At 41.2% G+C, this 18,887-nt stretch overlaps 1 protein-coding gene across 2 annotated transcripts in view; it reads left to right on the top strand.

The window, feature by feature from the left end:
- Positions 1-6: 6 nt before the first annotated feature.
- Positions 7-18,887, top strand: part of Rmnd5a (required for meiotic nuclear division 5 homolog A) — a 56,705-nt gene continuing 37,824 nt past the window's right edge. For both annotated transcript variants that reach the window (XM_055596397.1, XM_055596396.1), the window contains exons 1-2: positions 7-267; positions 13,709-13,851. In XM_055596397.1, the coding sequence (XP_055452372.1) occupies positions 126-267; positions 13,709-13,851 (285 nt within the window). In that variant the 5' untranslated portion in view covers positions 7-125. The remainder of the gene's footprint in view (positions 268-13,708; positions 13,852-18,887) is intronic.

Here is an 18,887-nt window from a genome sequence, read left to right as displayed (position 1 = left end):
CGCCGTCGCCGCCCGCGCCGCCCGCCGCCTTGGGGGACGAGGAGCTGCGCGCGGCCTCGGAGGGGCCCGGGCCGGAGCCCCGCGGACCCCCGGGCGCCGGGGAGCCGGGCGCCGCGGTCTCCGGCATGGATCAGTGCGTGACGGTGGAGCGCGAGCTGGAGAAGGTGCTGCACAAGTTCTCGGGCTACGGGCAGCTGTGCGAGCGCGGCCTGGAGGAGCTCATCGACTACACCGGCGGCCTCAAGCACGAGATCCTGCAGAGCCACGGTGAGGCCGGCCGCGGGGTCGGGGCCCTGCGCCGCCGCCGTCCGCCCGCGCCGCCCCGCTCCCTCGCCGCCTCCTCCCGGTCCCCAGGCCGCGGCGACTGTGCCCCTTCGCGCGGACCCCCCCGGAAACGCGGTGGCCTGGGGGGCGGGGAGCGCTCGGCTGCTCACGCCCGGCCGGGGGGCTGGCGCGGTCCTGCGGGCCGCAGGTGGTGCGGGCGGGGAAGAGCGCCGTCCCCGGCCTCCTCGCTCCCGGAGACTTTTTCCTGGTGGCCCTGGGGTTAGAGAGTTGGATGTTCTTAGCTGTGAGTTTCCGCATCAGTCGCCTCCTGCAACTTGAGAGTTGGACTGGGGCGGGCAGACAGCTCTTCTGAGCTCCCGATTCCTACGAAGCCGGCCGGGAAACCGTTCAGCGCTCTGTGGAGACCGGCGCAGCAGTTGTCGAGTTGCTAGTTACTTGCCTTACCTGGTCCAGTGGGTACTTGTTAATAATCCTTTCAGAAGACGGGTTTTCCGTAAAAAGTGTTGAGCCTAGATTTTAGATGCCAGGGCTAACTTGAGAAAGGGTTTCGTGTTTTAAAAATAAGATTAAAGGTCTGGTACTCTGGAGCCACGAAGCTGTCTCTTTCTGATTGAGGGGCAATATAATGGATTCATTCAAGAGGCCGGTCTCTTGTTTGTTTCGGGAGAACAGAAATTAAAGGGATGTTTGCTAGTCGAGGGAGAAATGCCTACGTAGCGGGTGAGATTGAGGTGATGTTAGCCCTGCCTCTCTCCTTTCCTCTACACCTTCTCCCAGACATTTCAGTTGAGGGTGACTGCTCCTTCGTAGGTCAGGAGTCTGACAACTTCTGACAGTTTTCACTTTGGAACTCTGAGAAAGAGCTAAGCTGAAGCCATTATGGTTGAAATATTAATAAGGGGGGGGGGAATTATTTTAACTGTAGCAATCGTTTTTCTATAAATAGACGGAAAACATGTTGATGGCTGCATGTGAAAATATTATTGGACTGAATTGGTGGTGGTGATACAGTTGATCACACGGAAAAAGGTGGGGTGTGAGGAAATCTGGTGAATTTTTTATAAAGCTCAAGGGTTTAATGAAGATAGAGTAAATGTCTTGGGAGTACATTTGACACTAAAACTGGTTGATTTCTATTGTGTGTGGTGTTCTTAGAGTGTCACAGTGTGGCCTGGGCCAGCTTTGAACTTATGGTCCTCCTGTTTTCATCTTTCTAGTGTTGGGATTACCGGTGTGCCACCTCAGTTTTCAGATGCTTTTAAGAGGACAGTGGAGAAGATCGAGGGATTGAGATAAAGATCTTAGGCTCTAAACACAGTCAGGGTAGAGCAGATGGGAAAAGAGCAGAAAGGGAGAGAGAGAGAGATTTCTTAGTCGCTACCTGACTCTTTCATGGACAAACCAGATTATTTCAGGCTAAGGAAAATATAGTGCATACTGAAGTGGGAGGCTATCAATCCAAGGTGGTTATTTAAGTCCTTAAAGACACCATCTTTCCCCAGAGAACATCTTTGTCTTTTCACCAAAAAGGAAGATGCCAGTAGGGAAAGAGAATGAATATAGGGTCTACAATTGGAGAGGTGGAAGGACTGTTTCTTTTTGGAAACCAGATCCAAGATTGAGGGGTTATTTGAGAGAGAAAAGGTGGAAAACAGAGTCCCTTCCAGAAGAGAGAACATAGTAGGAGAGAGATGTGATTTTGAGGTTTGTTTTAGGGAAAATTATAGCCAGTCCCAGATGGGTAAAATGATTGCAAAAATTGCCAACTTTTTAGGTCTCTTTGCTTGGTAGGGGAACTTTTCACAAAACCTATGGTGTGAGGGATAGCAGCCACAGTATACAGTGCTATTGTAACTCATAGTTGTGCTTGTTCTGTTGATTTTTCAGCCTCTTTTGTTTACATTCCTGTGTAACAAATGCCAGTCCTCAATGGCATCTCTTAATTTCCTTTAATAAGTTAATAGGATTAAGTGATGAAAGGTAGTTAAAAACATGAAAGAAATACATACAAATAGGTCTGGTTTCTAAGGTAGTCTGTTTTGTTTCTTTTGGTATTCTTTTGAGTGAAGATAAACATGCTTTGGATTTGGTTATGGGCTCTGACCCCTGCAGGGATTTCTCTGTGTAGCCTTGGCTGTCCTGGACTTGCTGTGTAGACTAAGCTGGGCGCAAACTCACAGAGATCTGCCTGCCTCTGCCTACCCTGAGTGCTGAGTATTACAGACATGCACCACTGGACAGGGGTGGCTATGGGCTTCTTGAAGCAGTTAATTTTTAAATTAAAGTTTCATACAGGTGGTGGGCAGTGGACACATTGAATCTTTAAGTATGTGCCTTTCAAAGTTACACCTGAAAGCAGGTTCCCTTCCTCTTTTAAGGCTATTGTGATCTGCAAGAGGCTCCGAATTGGGGTCTTCTGTCAGGCTTCTCTGGATCTCATGCTCCAAGCTTATGCCTGGTAGGTAGTATTCCTGAGAGAAGAGAATGAGTAAAGTAGAACCTTGAGGACTGTAAACACCCTGCCAGATTGGATCATTGTATCATTGGAAGGCGACTTCCTGTTTCAGAAGCATCTTTTACCAGTATTGGGAGATTAGTCCAACTTTAAAGACATAATTTCTTAGGTTTACTTTGAGTCTGTAGTGGCATGTCTGAGGCAGAAGGGATAGCAGACAACTATAATGAGTATGGTTAGAAAATTTGTGTTGGAAACTGGTTGTACTTAAATGGAATTAGTAAACTCTTTGACAGGTTGTAGATACCACCCTGGGGGACTGCTCTGGAATTAGTCCTGCTGTGAGCTCAAAATTGCCGCTCTGCAACCTAAAAATTGATTCATGTAAAATTTTTCTATTAGCTATCTCTTTAAAAATTTTATTTTTAGATTTATTTATTATATATACAGTATATGTGTTCTGCCTGCATACATGCCTGCACACCAGAAGATGGCACCAAATTGCATTATAGATGGTCGTGAGTCACCATGTGGTTGCTAGGAATTTAACTCAGGACCTTTGGAAGAGCAGCCAGGTACCCTTAACCTCTGAGCCATCTCTCCAGCCCACTATCTCTTTTTAAAATGTAATTTTCTTAATGCATATACTTAAGGAGAATGAGGTGGTTTTGGGATAGTCACATCCTTAGTTCATCAGCTTGGAAAAGGTGTGGGAACAATTGTTATTCTTTTCTTTGTTTTTTAATGTCCCACTACTGCTAGAAGAATAATATTGGATTATAATTGTGAGAAGGAAATGCAGGCTTTGAGTTTGGGTGGATCTAGGGCAGCTAAGGTGGGTAATAGGAGTTTGAAGGGTCAGTAGAGGCTAGAGAGCTTAGGGAAATCTGGCAGAACTGGGCCATTCATTTTCATGAAGCCTATGCCAGAGACTTCTCTTTGTTGCCTTGGATAGGGCACAAAGGCAGGAGGATGGGCCCCAGTGGGGTGCCCAAGGTGAAAGGGATAGACATGGTTATTCATGGCAAATGGAAAACAAGGACCTGTATGCTTGGCTGGGAAAGTGAAACCACTTTTTAACCTTCTTTGTCAGAAGTTCAAGAATTGTATTGAGGTCTGCTGCTTAGCCTGAATGTTTTTGATTGAAGTTCACTTTCATCAAATCCTCACCTAAAGGGAGAGGTGCACACTCCTGTATTTAGCTGTGTCCACCTTTCAGTGGAAGTTGTCTCAGAAGGGAGAAACTGGCCCCAGCATAATATCATTGTTGATGCTGGTTGGGGATCTTTTCCAGGATGCCCATGGGTGATGCTGATGTGGGTGTGCTTTACTCAGTTTGTACGTGGACTTGTGGGTTTACTTAAGTAGATTTAGCCTTCGTTCCAGACACTGGTGCTGGTGAGGTCATAGACTGGATATTGGGTGTAATAAAAGCACACCTTGCCTTTACTGATCTGGCTTGTGATAATTCTGCTTCTCCTCCCCACCCTTTTTACCATTTTCCTAGTGGGAATTACATTTTTGTTGTTGTTAGCATTTTGTGATGGAATGAAGAGCAAAAATGAGGCTGACAGCCAGACTCAGTGGCACAGTGCTGTGGAGCCCTCAGGAGGCAGAGGCAGGCTGATAGCTGTGAGTTCCAGGCTAGCCTGCTCTACAAAGAAAGTTCAGGACAGCCAAGGTTACACAGAGAAACTCTGTCTCGAAAAAAAAAAACAACAAACAAAAGACTGAAACAATTTTGTAACAGTTTCACAATTGCCTAAAATATATTTGGGGAAATTATACTTGGAAGAGTTAAGGGTGAGGCATATTATTTTTCGGTTGTTTTTATACTATTACCAAAAGGAATCTGGCTGTACTGAGAATCAAAGCCAGGACCTTATGACTGCTAGGCAGGCTCTTGACCACTGAGCTATGTTATATATCCCAGCACTTAAAAGGATTGCTCGTGCTTTTTCAAATCTTAATTTTATTTGTTTGAGTAGATAATAGATGCAGAGTGTTTGAACCCAAAATAAAGTAGGCTCCCTGGGAACATGCTTCCCACTGTTCTTGTTGCAGCACCTTGTTGTCTAACTGAAGTCAAAGGTGCTAGTTTTCAGACAACTTAAAAAGATGGCTTGCCCAGCTCTTCAGAGAATGGGGGCAGTAGGGTAATGTGTCAGTTTTTAAAATAGCATTGGCTGTGTAGCTACACTTACTATAATCATGTTTTGTGAGTTGATTAAAGACACTATTGTGTTTGGAGTGATAACACATAAAAAAATCTTACGCAACTTTTTGCATTTACTTATTTATTTGGGGTGTGTGAGTGTATGTGTGTGTGTAGGTGTGGGAGAATGTCACAGAACACAGGTGACAGAGGACAACTTGGACAACTTAGGTCATCAGGCTTGGCAGCAAGCCTTTAGTTGAGCCTTCTTGCTGGCCCATATATTATTAGCATCTTAAAACTAGTGTCAGTGTGTGTACTTGTAATTGTAAAGCTTAAACTATGACTCCAATATGATGTTAATATTAATAGTGAGTCAAAGTTTTGTCACTAGTGACAAAGCTTTTCCTTATTTTTTTAAGTTTGAGTGTGTAGTTAGGCAAGTGAATAGAAAAAAATTATGGATGTGACATTTTAAACTCACATTCAGACCACCATCGTCTAAATGTATACTATTTAGGTCTAATATACTATTGTATTAGTAGACGGAAACCAGGGGTTGGAGATTGAATGTGAATAAGCTTTCATTTTAGGAACTGATTTGTGTGAATTGTAAATACGTACTGAAAAGTATGTGTATTTGTATGTAGACGTGTTATGTGCTAAGTCAGACCTGCCTGTGTCAAGTATAAATTACAGGTAAAAGTAATCAGTTAGGGCCTGGTAGATCCTATAACCAGACTCCATTTGTTGAAGTTGTGCTAAGTATTAGTACGATACTCTTGAGAGAAGAATGACTTTTGAGCTTTGAATTGAGTGGTGTGGTCTGCTCTTACACTTAGTGTGGAGAGTAGCATGTGAGTGGGTCATAAATAAAAGTTTGGGTGGAGAGTTGTGCCATTGTTGAAGCACAGTAAAAGCAGAATAGATGCCCTTACAAGCTGCTTGTATTTTAAGTAGGAAAACAAAAGGTCAGTGTGTTTCCAGTTGGGCTTAGAAGTGGATTTAACTTTGGCTAGCCATTCCTGTCTAGGCTTATGGAGTAAACAATTCTTCATTATTTAGAATGCTAGTCACTTAGAATTGTGTTATCCAGTATTTTATGTGTTTCAGATTAGCATAACAATCTTAAAGTAAATTTTTTTTCTTTTTTAAAAATTTTATTTTATTTTTATTAATTACAGTTTATTCACTTTATATCCCAGCTGTAGCACCCTTCCCTAACCCCTCCCAATCCCACTTCCCTCTTCTCCTATGCCCCTCCCCAAGTCCAATGATAGGGGAGGTCCTCCTTCCCTTCCATCTGACCCTAGTCTATCAGGTCTCATCAGGACTGGCTTCATTGTCTTTCTCTGTGGACCGGTAAGGCTCTTCTGCCCTCAGGTGGAGGTGATCTAAGAGCAAGCCTATGAGTTCATGTCAGAGACGGTCCCTGTTCCTATTATTGGGGAACCCTTAAAGTGAAATTTTTTGACCTCGGACTAAATAGGCTCCAGTTAAGCAAGGCTGGCTCCTAAGACACAAAAGATGCCATCAGGATGTCTTGTCATCTGTTATTTATGCTTTCCATGATTACTTGAATTTTCAGACACATTTTCCCCACATAAAGTTGAAGATGGCTGATCACACTCAAAAGACAGGAACATGGCCAGCAAAATTTCCCAGTATTACTTTCTTGTTTTGTGTCCTTTCTTCTTAATCAGTAACTGGAGTGGAGTCTGTGGTCCTGGTCACCTTGAGCTCTGTTCATCCTGCCTGGGTCAGGAGACAGGTAGCCCTGTGTGTCCCCGTTCTTCAGAAGAAGAGCTCAGGAAAGGCAAATTGCCCGTATCGTACATTGATGAAAATGGAAGAACTGGATTAAATCAACTGTAGTGTTCCCTGAAACGTGTTGGTGACTACCGCAACGTTTACTGCCCGGTGTTAGCCTTGTGTCATATGCATTCATATCATTCAGAATACTGAGCTGTTAAAATGACCTTGTCTATAGGTTTCAGTTCATGCACCTTTAGGGACTTGTTTAACTTACTTTGATGCTTGACATAGATTAAAACCATTTCTAAGATTATTTTATCTCTTAGGTGTCTTTTTAATTCTGGATAGTAACACAGGTCAGGGGGTATCCCAGAAATACACAGAAATAGCTTGTCTTCTAAGTATCTGTGAATGTGGTATGTAGGTAGGGAGATGAGACTGGAATGAATCTTAACAAAAACAGTGCTTTGTAATTCAAGACCCTCCATATAGACCATGAGCTGATGAATGGTAGAAAAAGGAGTCATTTAGGACAGGGTTCTTCCTACTTTTCTTTTAATAACAGGTGGAAATGTGGCAAGTGGGAAGATGAGATGGAGAACCTCAAGAGGGGATTAAGAACAAAGGTGCAGAAAAGGGAGTGGGTGAAGCAATGGATAAAAACACTAAAACTAAATTGGAAACATTGTATTAAGCTGTGGACACCAGGGAAAGAGAGAAACAGGAAAGACACATTGAGTTTTTAGGTGACGTTTCAGTAAGGATGGGGCAGGGTCGTGGTTGGGGCTGCCCATAGTACTCAGCTTGAGGTTGGATGTGCTGACATGGGCCTGTCTGTGGGTAGTAGTGGTGGAAATGGAAGGAGGGTGTTTGAGAGTGGCCAGGACTTGTTCAAGGATGGCATCTGGTAGAGTGGGGGAAAGGTTGGAAAAAAAAAAAAAATCAAAGGTTAATCCAAAGTTTTAAGCCTGAAATAGGTAATTATGGGACCAAGAAAAAAAGAAAAAGCTTGAAAGAGTGGGAGGAGAAACCTGAGATTGATTTTTTTTTTTTTAAATTATGAAATCCAGATCTAAAAGTTCTAGTGGGTTTAATCATTTATTTTTGAGATATTTAGAGATTAAGTATCTGTATCTTGAAACTGGGGTCTTTAAAAATAGGAAGCATCTAGAAGACATTTAAACACGTGTGCCTGCATGTCTTTACTCTGTGGTTCTTGTCATATGTCTTGTCTCCCACACCCACCCTTGACAGTGTTTTGGTCAGTTCTCTGCTCCAAGAACACTGTTGAGTTTGTACCTTGTATTTGAACCTTTAAATACAAGCTTCATTAAATTTCCTGCCTAGTTTCAATCCACTAGACTTGGGGTCTGATGTTGCGGTCTTTAATAACACCCCTGGCTCGGAATGCCTGTCTGAGTTCACTGCCTTGCTCTAAAAGGTCCCTGGCTCGGAATGCCTATTTGAGTTCACTGCCTTGCTCTAAAAGGCCAGGCAGGGCTGGAGCACCAGAATGCTTTCTTTACAGAGTTGCTAATCTTGAGTACAACCCTAAAAGTTTTGTTTCCAGTGTAATCTGGAAAAAAGATGAATGAGTCTGCCCCTTCCTCTGGGTTAGGTCTGGAAACTTACTATTGAATGGCTGTAGCCCAGCTAGGCCTTAAGGGTGCTCTCAAGAATGTTCTCCTTGCCACATTTAGGTTACCAATGCTATGAAATAGTCATTTGTTATTTTTAACATCAGGCTTAGCTTTTCAAGTTTCTATCAATAGTTTGCAAGAAGGGCCATGTTCACTTTAACAGGTAACTTTTTAAATCCTAATGTCTTTCCTCTGTTTTTGTTCACGTCCTAAAGTTCTTAATCTCTTTAGAAACTAGTAAGATGAGGGAACACTGCTGGCCAAGGCTTTGACACTCAAATGTTAGTTGAACCTAAATTTCATCATTGTCCCCCTTGCTTTTGACATTTTTGGGGTTTTGGTTTTATTTTAGTTTTAAATACTGAGACTGTAACCTGGGAATTATGTTACACACCTTTAGCCCCAGCTAAACTCACCCAGGGTGAGTTCAAGGCCACCCTTATTTACATAGTGAGTTCTAGGACAGCCAGAGTTACATAGTGAGACCCTGTCTCAAAAAAACAAAAACACAAGGTTTCAAAGAAAAAATATTCTAAAAGACTGGGATACCATAAAAACATCCCCCTCCAGTTTCCTGAATGATACCCAATATTCTTTTGACTTGTTTGAATTCACACTGTAAACGTTCATCCATCCATCCGTAGACAGTCTCATGTTCTAGACTGGACTGGAACTTGCTAGGTGGTTTAGAATGACCTTTAACTTAATGACTGTCCTTCACTACCTAACCTCCATTCCAATGCTAGGACCATGAGTGGATGCATCTCCCACCCCATGAACCTAAGACTTTGTGTATGTTAGACAAGTACTCCTTACTTGTGCAGTTTTTGATTTGTTTTGTTCTAATTTTTAGAACCTATTTTTTTCTGAATTCTGGAATGCAAATTTATGTGTGAGTTTTCATTTAGGTGTAGTTAGGTTTATGTTTTCTAAATGTAATTTCTTTCTCTGCATCATAATTTTTTCCTAATTTGTTTTATATTTAATTCTATCAAGATCTCTGTCCATTTTGTTAAAGTGCAAATAACTTAGAAGAGTTCAAATGTATAAGCTATAGTATGCCTCTAACATATTCATAAAAATATAAAAATAGGGTCTGTGATTTTTAGAAAATCTACAGTTTATTTTCACCAAAATATTTTTGTCTTAGGCGGTAGATTTTAGACTTTTTGAAAGTCTGAGTCATAATTTTCTTGGGTATTAGCAGTATGTTTTTTGCCGCTCAGGTTTTGTGTTCTCTGTCTCCTATGACTACTGGGCGCCTGTGCTCTATGGGACAGTAACGCCTTTTCGCTCCCTTTATGGACCTAACTGGAACTGTGTTAGCTGGTGAGCAAATGTTCATCCTCCTGCATTTGGATGCCGCTTTCTGCGCTGTGCTTCTAGCAGCGCTTTATTTTGTTAGCAGTACGTGCTCTGTGCAGTTGTTAGCCTCGCCCCACTGCCTAGGAAAATAAGCCTCAGACAAACTTAAGAGTTTAAACACTGGGGAGGAATTTAGTTGTCAATTTTACTATCTTTGACTTGATTGAACTTAGGTGGGTTAAAATGTGAGCGAATATTACCACAGTTGGCCACATGGGTTTCTTAGCTTGTGATGAGTAAGGAGAAATACAGAACAAGTAAATGCTAAAATACTAAATACTTAGAAAATACAAAAAATGCATTGGTAGTTTATCAAAACCAGGCTATAACTAGAAATTTTATAATTAGCTTTCTGAGGTATCTTTTTAAGATATTTACTATGTTCAGATATTAGGTTGTACTTTTTAAAAGAAAATTTAATTTCGTGCATGTGTGTGTGTGTGTGTGTGCGTGTGTGTGTTGAGGTAAGGACAACTTTATGGAGTCATTTCTTTCCCACCTTTATGTCAATTCCAGGGATCAAAGTCATCAGGCTTGGCAACAAGCACTTTACAAACTGAGCTATTTCACCAACCTGGGATGTACTTTGATAAACAGAAATTGAGATGAGTGACTCTCTTTAACACAACTTGGGATATTTTTATTTTAGAAATGAAGACACTAACTCAAAAGTGACTTATGTCGGAATACATTCCCACTGCTTGATGGTAGCAGGTGTTTGAGAGAGGAGGACTTGCTGTGCACACATAGGTTAATAGTTCTAGGAGATAGAGGGAGGAAAGAAGGGGCGTGCACTCATGCATGTGAAGATTCTGTGGGTTTTCTTGGTGATTTCACTGGGAAAGGGAGACTGTACTATTATTTTTGGGCTTATGTTGGCATTTGGAAAATGTGGGCCACAGTGCTGTTATGTAGGAGACAGTGAACAAGAAGCCAGGGGATCTGCAGACTGCTGTTTGTGAACCTGCTGGCAGCGTTAGAGTATGTTGGTAATACCACACAGTTTCTTATGCTGGACTTGAAATTGAGATTTATGCAGCATTATTATTTTTGTATTCATTCTTTAAAGGACTATTGAGCATAGAGGTGTTAGGATGCACACTTTATAATCCTAGTTCTTGGAGATGGAATCGGGAGGAATGTGAGTTTGGGGCCAGTATGGGCTATAAAACAAGACCCTGTCTCAAAAAGCAAAACAAAAAAACTTCCACGACCAACAAAACAAGTTATTGAATGCCAGTTAAATACCAGTCATCATGGTTAAATGTTAGAGATTAGATACCATGCTTTCTATCTTCAGTTAACTTCAAGAGAATGGTAGATGGGTGTTTACAACAAAGTGTATAGCCTTGATTAGGAAACACAGGATAATGATGAAACAGACATTTTTCTAACAGTTTCTGTGAAACTAGCGGACATAAATCCTGAAATGGAAGGCCACAGCTAGACTTGGACTCTTAGCTAGGCATCACAAAAATGATGTCAGCTCAGTTAGGTCTAGTTTAGTTGGTGAATGTCTGGTTTCTGAGGAGACACTGACTTAAATTTCTGAAAATATACCTAAAATCTATTTCTGAAATAAAAGGTGCTAGCCAGGTGAGGTAGCAGGACTTGGGAAATTGAGGCAGAAGGGTCACTGAGTTCATGTGAGGCCAGCCTGTTCTGCAGTGAGATCTTTTCTAAAAACTACTACTGCAATGACAGTGACAATAATAATACAAATATTACTTCTTTTTAAAGGTGTTATTCTGTTACATTTAAGGGGCTTTAAGACCTCCTCCATCCCAATCCTGGAGATTCTGTATGCTAGACGAGTGCCCTATCACTGAGCTACATTCCTGCAAAAATGATTTTTAACTCATCCATTTTGTGTGTGATGGTTGTTTGCTTGGTTTAATGTACTAATTGATGCTCATGCTTATTCATTTAAGTCATATTATACATGACCTTATAATGCACTTGTCACTATAGATGCTAGCAATGCCTCCGTAGGTGCCGTTGCATGCATGTGGGGCCCAGGGCATCCATCGTATTGCAAGGCAGTGAACATAGTACTTCACCCAGGGTGACAGGTGACCAACATGGACAAGTATTATGGTGAAAATACTGTCTTAATATTCCCTTTTATATCTAGGAAGTAAATCTAACTAAATTTCTTTCACAGGAAGGTTCTAGAAGCAGCTTATGTTTCCATGGAAAGATCAAAAAGAACATTAAGACTCCCATTAGATCCTAGAAGTTTGATCTTGTCTCAGCCAGTCTGGTCATTTTAGTGACTTTCAGGCCTGCTTGTACCTTTGGCTGCTTTCCACTGAATCCATTTGAAAGTGCATTAGTGGAACCTCTCTGAACAGGGCTTTCCTTTAGGTTATCCCATAATACTTTCTTGAGCTTCCAGATAGGCAGGCATTGTTGGATTGTAGGAACGTGTTCTGAGAAATGTTGTAAAGGAGTTTCATTGTGGTCTGCACATTGTCATGTACTTATAGATGGCCCAGCCCCTTGTGTATCATCACCTAGGTGGCTCGTTGCTATTGAACCATCTTCATGTTAGTGCATGATGTCTCAGGTCTCAGGCTGAGCTTGGAGCTCAGTGATTCAGTTACACTGTCTGGCCAGCAACCACCAGGGATCCTTCAGTCACTGCCTCTGCCCTGGGGCCACACACCTGTGATCCCAGCACTTTAGGAGGCAGAGCCAGGCGGGTCTCTGTGAGTTCGAGGCTAGCCTGGTCTACAGAGTGAGTCCAGGATAGTCAAGGCTACACAGAGAGAAATGCTGTCTCAAAAAACAAACAAACAAACAAACAAACAAACAAAAACCCAATACAACGAAAGAGTCATTTGTATGCCATAGTTGTACCAACTTGTCTCTAGTTCTGACTCTGACCTTGACCTCTAGGTCTGCATACCAGCTGTCTGCATGTGTGTGCATTGGACAGCAGCTACAGCTTAACAAGTACCAGCTTAGCTTATGTCTCTCCTGGCACTCGGACATGTGCTCTTCTTTGTTTCATCTTACTTGTAGGCAATACCATCTTTGTACCTGGCTCAGTTTAAAACCTCGGAGACAGCTGAGGCTTTCCCTTCCTTCTGACCAGTCAGAAAGTACCAGATCAAGCCCTGGCCAGCTGTCAATTGGGTTGTTGCCATAGCTCCCAGCTTACCGTCCTGAGTCTGTTCTTGCACTCTTCTTATCAATCAGAGTGGTCACACTAAAATGTTTACCTTCTCTGCTTAAAACCTGGCAGTGGCTCATTCTTTCTGTTACTCGTAGTAAAAGTCAGTCTTTACAGCACAAAGAGAACCTACGAAAAGCGGGAGCCCATTGTCTCTTGGACCTGTTTCCTGCTATTTCCCTAGCCAGAAGTCACCATTAGACACACTAGCCTGTTCACTCTTCTGTCAGTATTCTAGGTATGTGTATTCTGTGTGAGGCTGCCTAGGTTGGCCCAAAGCCATGAACTCCTGCCTTAGCCTACCTATGTGCTAAGGTTATAGGCATTATCTACCATGCAGCTGCAATGGGGCTTTTGTTGTTGCCTATTGGAATGCTTCCTCTCCTCCAGAGGTAGCCAGTTATTTCATTTACTCAAATCTGCCATGTCCATTTATTGTGATTTTTGTTTTTTGTGGTTGATTTATCCCACACACCTGTCTCTTATCCAACCCCCCCCCACCAAGCAGTGATCTTTTGTCATACTGTCTCATTTGCTTTATTATGTCATTGTGTCTTGCACCAGAAGGTAAGTTGTAGGGCAAGGAGTTTTGATTGTCATTTTCACTGCTTTCTTACTGTCCCATAGTAGATTCTATTAGACATGAATATTGATACTAGTTGGTATAGTTCACAGTGTGTGGTACTGATATTGGGGAAATAGTTTGTTTCATAGTAAAAGTTTAATTTTTTTAAATAAATTCAGTTATTTCTTAGTGTTGAAAAATGACAACTCTGACTCTGACCATTGACTTCAAAAAAGTTATTGATTTTTCTTGTCTTTGTGGAGTTTGCTTTAGTGAGACTAATATTTCTTTTTTTTTTTTTTTTTAATAGGTCAAGATGCTGAATTATCAGGGACACTTTCACTTGTTTTGACACAGTGCTGCAAAAGAATAAAGGACACTGTCCAGAAGTTGGCCTCTGACCACAAAGACATCCATAGCAGTGTTTCTCGAGTTGGAAAAGCCATTGATAAGGTATGGAATTGAATAAATTGTTTTTGTTTTTAAAGTTCATTTTAGTTACTTGTTATATGTTTGTGTGTATGTATATGTATGCAAATGGAGGTCAGAAGACAACTTGAGAGTCTGTTTTCATTTTCTACTGTGTGGGTCCCTGGCTGCTTCAAACTCAGGTCATCAAGATTGGCAGAAAATACTTTTATCTAATGACCCACTCACTAGCCACAGAGGAACTGTTTTGTGTTTCTAACATTCTTCCTTTACCAGAATTTTGATACCCTTTGCTTTTTCAACTTAGTTTATGCCATTCCTTTCTTCTTTGCTTCTGATAACTTCTGCAGGTCGTGTTTACTTTGTTATCCTTGTTGAAAGTTCCCTATTGCTGTTGTTTGAGAAACAGAAATAAAAATAAACCAATAAAATTCTTTCTTTTATAGCTTTACTGTTCCATTTGCTTATAGGGCTAGAGTCCTGATGAATAAAGTTGCAGAAGAATTGTAAGCCACTGTGTGGGAGTTGTTTATAGGAGTAAGCTTTGCTGCTTCCTACATGAGTCCCTGGGTATGACCCTGTCTCTGTTGTGGGATGATTAGAATAACACACTTGTATCTGTCCCTCCCACCGCACCCTAACTCTTGTCTTTCTGTAGGCAGGTTAGTTGCTGCTGCTGCTTTTTTTTTTTTTTTTTTTTTTTTTTAAGTGTTCTCTTCTATTCAAGATTTGGTGGCTAAGGAGCCAGGTGAGCTACTTTTGTTTGGTGATTCTTTTTTTCTTGTGACATTTCTTGAATAAGCCCTCCTTGTCAACATCCTTAGTTGACTCATAAGCAGTTTCCGTTTTTAGCACTGAAGCTGTTTTACCCATGGTCTTCACAGTCGAGAGGAACTGCCCAAGGTTTCTGGTGTCTCCGACTGCTCCACCTGTTAGGGAGAGTGTGACTGGCCATGGCCATTTCTGTTTATATGTTGTAAACTTTTGAAAGAGGAGGCAGAATTTTTGTGGCAATCTCCTTATAACAAACATACCTACTGAACATGCATGCCGGAGTCACTTAACATCTGTGTAGTGATGGCAGCATAACAGAGTCTTCTGTAATCTGGAGAGTGTGTCCAAGAAACCATAAGCAATCCCACTGTCAGAAATTAACTTTTAGAGGTGCTGCTGAGATGTCTCCGAGGTTAAGAGCACTGGCTGTTCTTCCAGAGGTTTCAGAGTTCAGTTCTCAGCAACCATATGGTGGCTCACCACCATCTGTAAAAGGATCGGATATCCTTTTCTGGCATGTAGGTGTACATGCAGACAGCACTCATCCATTTAAAAACATCAATAAACTATAAAAAAAAAAAAAAAGAAATTACCCTGTAGAGTAAAAGAATTAAAAGGCTAGGCTTAGTGGTGCCTAAGACAGGACAGCTTCTAAAGAAACACATTTGCTGGTAGATGTGGTACACAGGGTTGCAAGTGGTAGGAACTCTGGAGAATGTGTGACTTGGAAAGGTTTAGCAGCCCATTGGGTCTTGGATTAGTGATGGCAGTCACCAGCACAGGCTGGGCATGCTCTGAAAAACCTTTGAAGCTTAAAGCCTGTTTGGTAACTTGATATGGGTGAACATAGCTGTGGTAGTAGGCTTGTCATCACACCGTCAGGGTTGTGGCTCTAGAAGTTGTCAGCCGGTAGCCGAAGTGGTTGTTTTGATGTGTGTGGAGTGGTGGGTTTTTGAGAGACAGCCTTAGGTCACCTATGGGTGAGGAACCATTGTGTTTGCTTAAGAGGCTTCAGGTCTTTATGGACAAGAGCATACATGTGTTTCTGACAGCTCAGACAGAGTCCTGGAAGTTCCTGAGGGTGTCTGCTGGGTCATTGCGCCTGCTATTCCCTTTAGCTAGTACCGGGCAGGCATCATATGGGCAGTAGACCCGAGTGTCATGAAAGTGAGAAGAGCTAATGTCCAAGATGGCAGTCTTAGCTGGGACAAGAATCCAGTGCTTGGATTCAATGGGGATGGTCTCAGCAGTCACCTCAAGGTTTGTATGTGTGCCACCATGGCAGGATACTGTATTTCCAGCTAACTACCTTCTTTCTGTTGTCCTACCATAATTATTGTCAGAATTCTCTTTTGCTCTTAGGCCCTTTTCCTACATGTGACTTGCTGTGTGAGGCTTCCTCCAGATGAAGTAGGTTTTTACAAACATCATTAAGGGCTGTCAAATACTTTGATGAGTCTTTGAGCATAGTAGTAAGATGTACGTGGTGCTAAAAATAGAGTATCTGTTTGAGAATGGTTGACTATTTGTAGTTAATAATTTATATTATGACTTGGGTTGGGATAGGATATTTGAAACATGCTTCTTATCAAGATTTTTTTTTTTATGTACTTGGAAGTTATAAGGACTTGAAGTGACTACAATGCTGAAAGAAAAAGAATCGTTTATTTATTTAATGAAATTTGTTTATGTTTTTAGGAAAGTAGTTTGGGTTCTAGTTACAAAGATTCTTTTCGTCCAGCATAGGAAACTACAGCAGTTCCTGACTGCTCTAACTACTTGCTATAGCTCTGAGCCATGGAAAAAGGCTTAGGTGGTAGGGCTCAATTTTCAGTCATCTTTCAGCACATACTCCCTGTATTTTTGGCATCCACTATGTTGCCTGGAGAGGAAGTTGTTTTCCGAGTGGATGTTCCTAGATGTTGTGAAGAGGCTTTATGCATATATAAGGAATCTGTCTAAGCTGTTATTACATAAGACTCCGCTGGCTTGTTAAGTCCTACACACTTAACTTGAAGTTTGCAAATGTATGCAAGCTCTGGGAAGCTTGCTGTAAAAGTGGCGTACATTCAGGTTTTGGTGGTGAGTAAATATGATAAAGATGAAACCTTTGTGGTCCAAAATTGGGAATATCAAGTCAAGCTGACCTGAGCAATAGACTGGAATGCTGTCTGGCTGCCTGTGAGTGCCATTTTATGGACACATACTCATCCCTTTGCAAGGTGACAGGGAACAGTTGGCTCCTTAGGAGCAGGCTACATCTGTTATTGCTTTAAAAGGCAACTAACAGTGAGCAGTTCTAAGTAAAAATTAGACTGTTAACCCCCATGAACAGGAATGAGTATGTAATTTTTACAGATTCAAAACATAGTGTCTTGGAACGACATAGAGGAAAATAAATTATGGCCTTTCATAAAGGGAAAATGAACGTTTAAAGGACCAGCCAGGCAAACATTATCTACTAAGTGTGTATTTTGTATGTTTGTATAAACAAGACCTGGGACATTGTAGTTTGCGATGGAGCCTTCAGGTTAATCTTTGATTCCTTTCTCAGACGACTTGGGATGGGAGCTAAAGTCACAGACAATGCCAGTTGAGGTTAAAATCCTTTCTTCCAAAAGCCTGTGTCACTTGTAGTGAGTATTTCTGTATGCTTAGGATATTTTGTTTGACAAGTTGGTAGGGGTGAGAAATTTTAGTGTATCTTTAAAGCCTTAAGTGGTAATTTTATTACTTTCAGTGTTTTAAGGGTTTGTTTTTCTTTTTAGTATTCTTTTTTTCCCTGAAAATGTAAGCAGAAAAGAAGTTTGTATTATCAAAGGAATTTTCTAGCTGTTTATTATTGTGACTATAAAACATTGAAGTTTTTACTTTAATGTGTTGGCTATTAAAGTGTTTTAGCCCTGGATTCTGTGATTGTTGTTTTGTTTTTAATTTAATTCACTCATTTTTTAGAAAAACCAAATGGTATGTTAGGCTGTTTTTTATTTTCTACCTCCTACTTTGTGAAAATTCTGTTTAGGGTTATATGAGGGGGTGAAGGAGGGCTAAAATGAATAATACTGAGATTTTAAGCCTCTAAAATGATGTGTGTTATAGGCAAGAGCTAAAAGTAGTACATGTTACTTATATGCCAGGGATCCTAACTAGTCTTGTAAAAACTACTAGGTTTCCTTTTCTTATTTTTTTTTTATAAAGATTTTATGTGTCTGAGTGTTGTATCTGTATGTTCACCTGCATGCCAGAAGAGAGCACCAGCACCAGATTATTGTAGATGGTTGTGAGCTATTATGTGGTTGCTGGGAATTGAACTCAGGACCTCTGGAAGAGCAGATGGTGCTTTTAACCTCTAAGCCATCTCCAGCCCCCTAGGTTTTCTTAACACATAAAATAATAGAAAAAATTCAAAGGCAAATAAAGTGTTCATGGAACACTTGGATAACGGAAAAATTGTACTTTTAGCTAATCTAAGGTTTGCAGAGTTAGTATCTTAAATATGACTTGGAAGAAGAAAGTGATTAAGTGAGATTTTCTGTTAGGATAGATAACAAAAGAGCAACACATTAAATATTGAAGGACTGGCTTTGTTACGGTAAGCTCTCTTGAGACTAAGGAAAGATGAGGTTGGTAAAGAATTAGGGATTATGAATTCCATCTTGAATTTTATCCAACAGGTGACCAAAAGGAAACAAATAAGGTGGTGAAAACAGGGGAGAATTAGCTTGATGTATAGAATGAAAATACAGAGTTGTCAGGGATGGGGCCATAGCTGTCACTAGTGTAGAATATATTTCTGATACTAAGTTGAGTGCTTTATATGCATTTTGTGTCCCATGATGCTAGTATGTTATTTTCATTGACTTCTGAGGAGACTGAGGCTAAGAGATGTTAAACAGCATACCCTGCCTATACAGCCTGGAGGGCAGACCAAGGTTATGGAAAATGTTTTAACTGAGAATTTGTTTAAATGTTATGTGAAAATCAGTGAGGTGGGGCTGGAGAATTGGCTCAGAGGGTAAGAGCAGAGGCTGCTCTTCCAGAGGTCCTGAGTTCAATTCCCAGCAACCACATGGTAGCTCATAACCATCTATAATGAGATCTGGTGCCCTCTTCTGGCATGCAGGTGTACTTTGCCAGCAGAACATTGTATACATAATTAAGAAAGAGAGACAGAAAGAAGGAAGGAAGGAAAGAGGAAAAAGGAAAGAAAGAGCAAACACCAGTGAGGTATGGCAGTGAGTTCAGTATATTGGGGTGAAATGATAGTTAAAAAGTTTAACTGTGTT

The sequence above is a fragment of the Psammomys obesus genome, unplaced genomic scaffold, assembly GCF_907164565.1.
Source record: "Psammomys obesus unplaced genomic scaffold, mPsaObe1.curated_primary_1811, whole genome shotgun sequence".
NCBI classification, from domain to species: Eukaryota; Metazoa; Chordata; class Mammalia; order Rodentia; family Muridae; genus Psammomys; species Psammomys obesus.
This window is presented reverse-complemented; position numbering and strand designations above follow the sequence as displayed.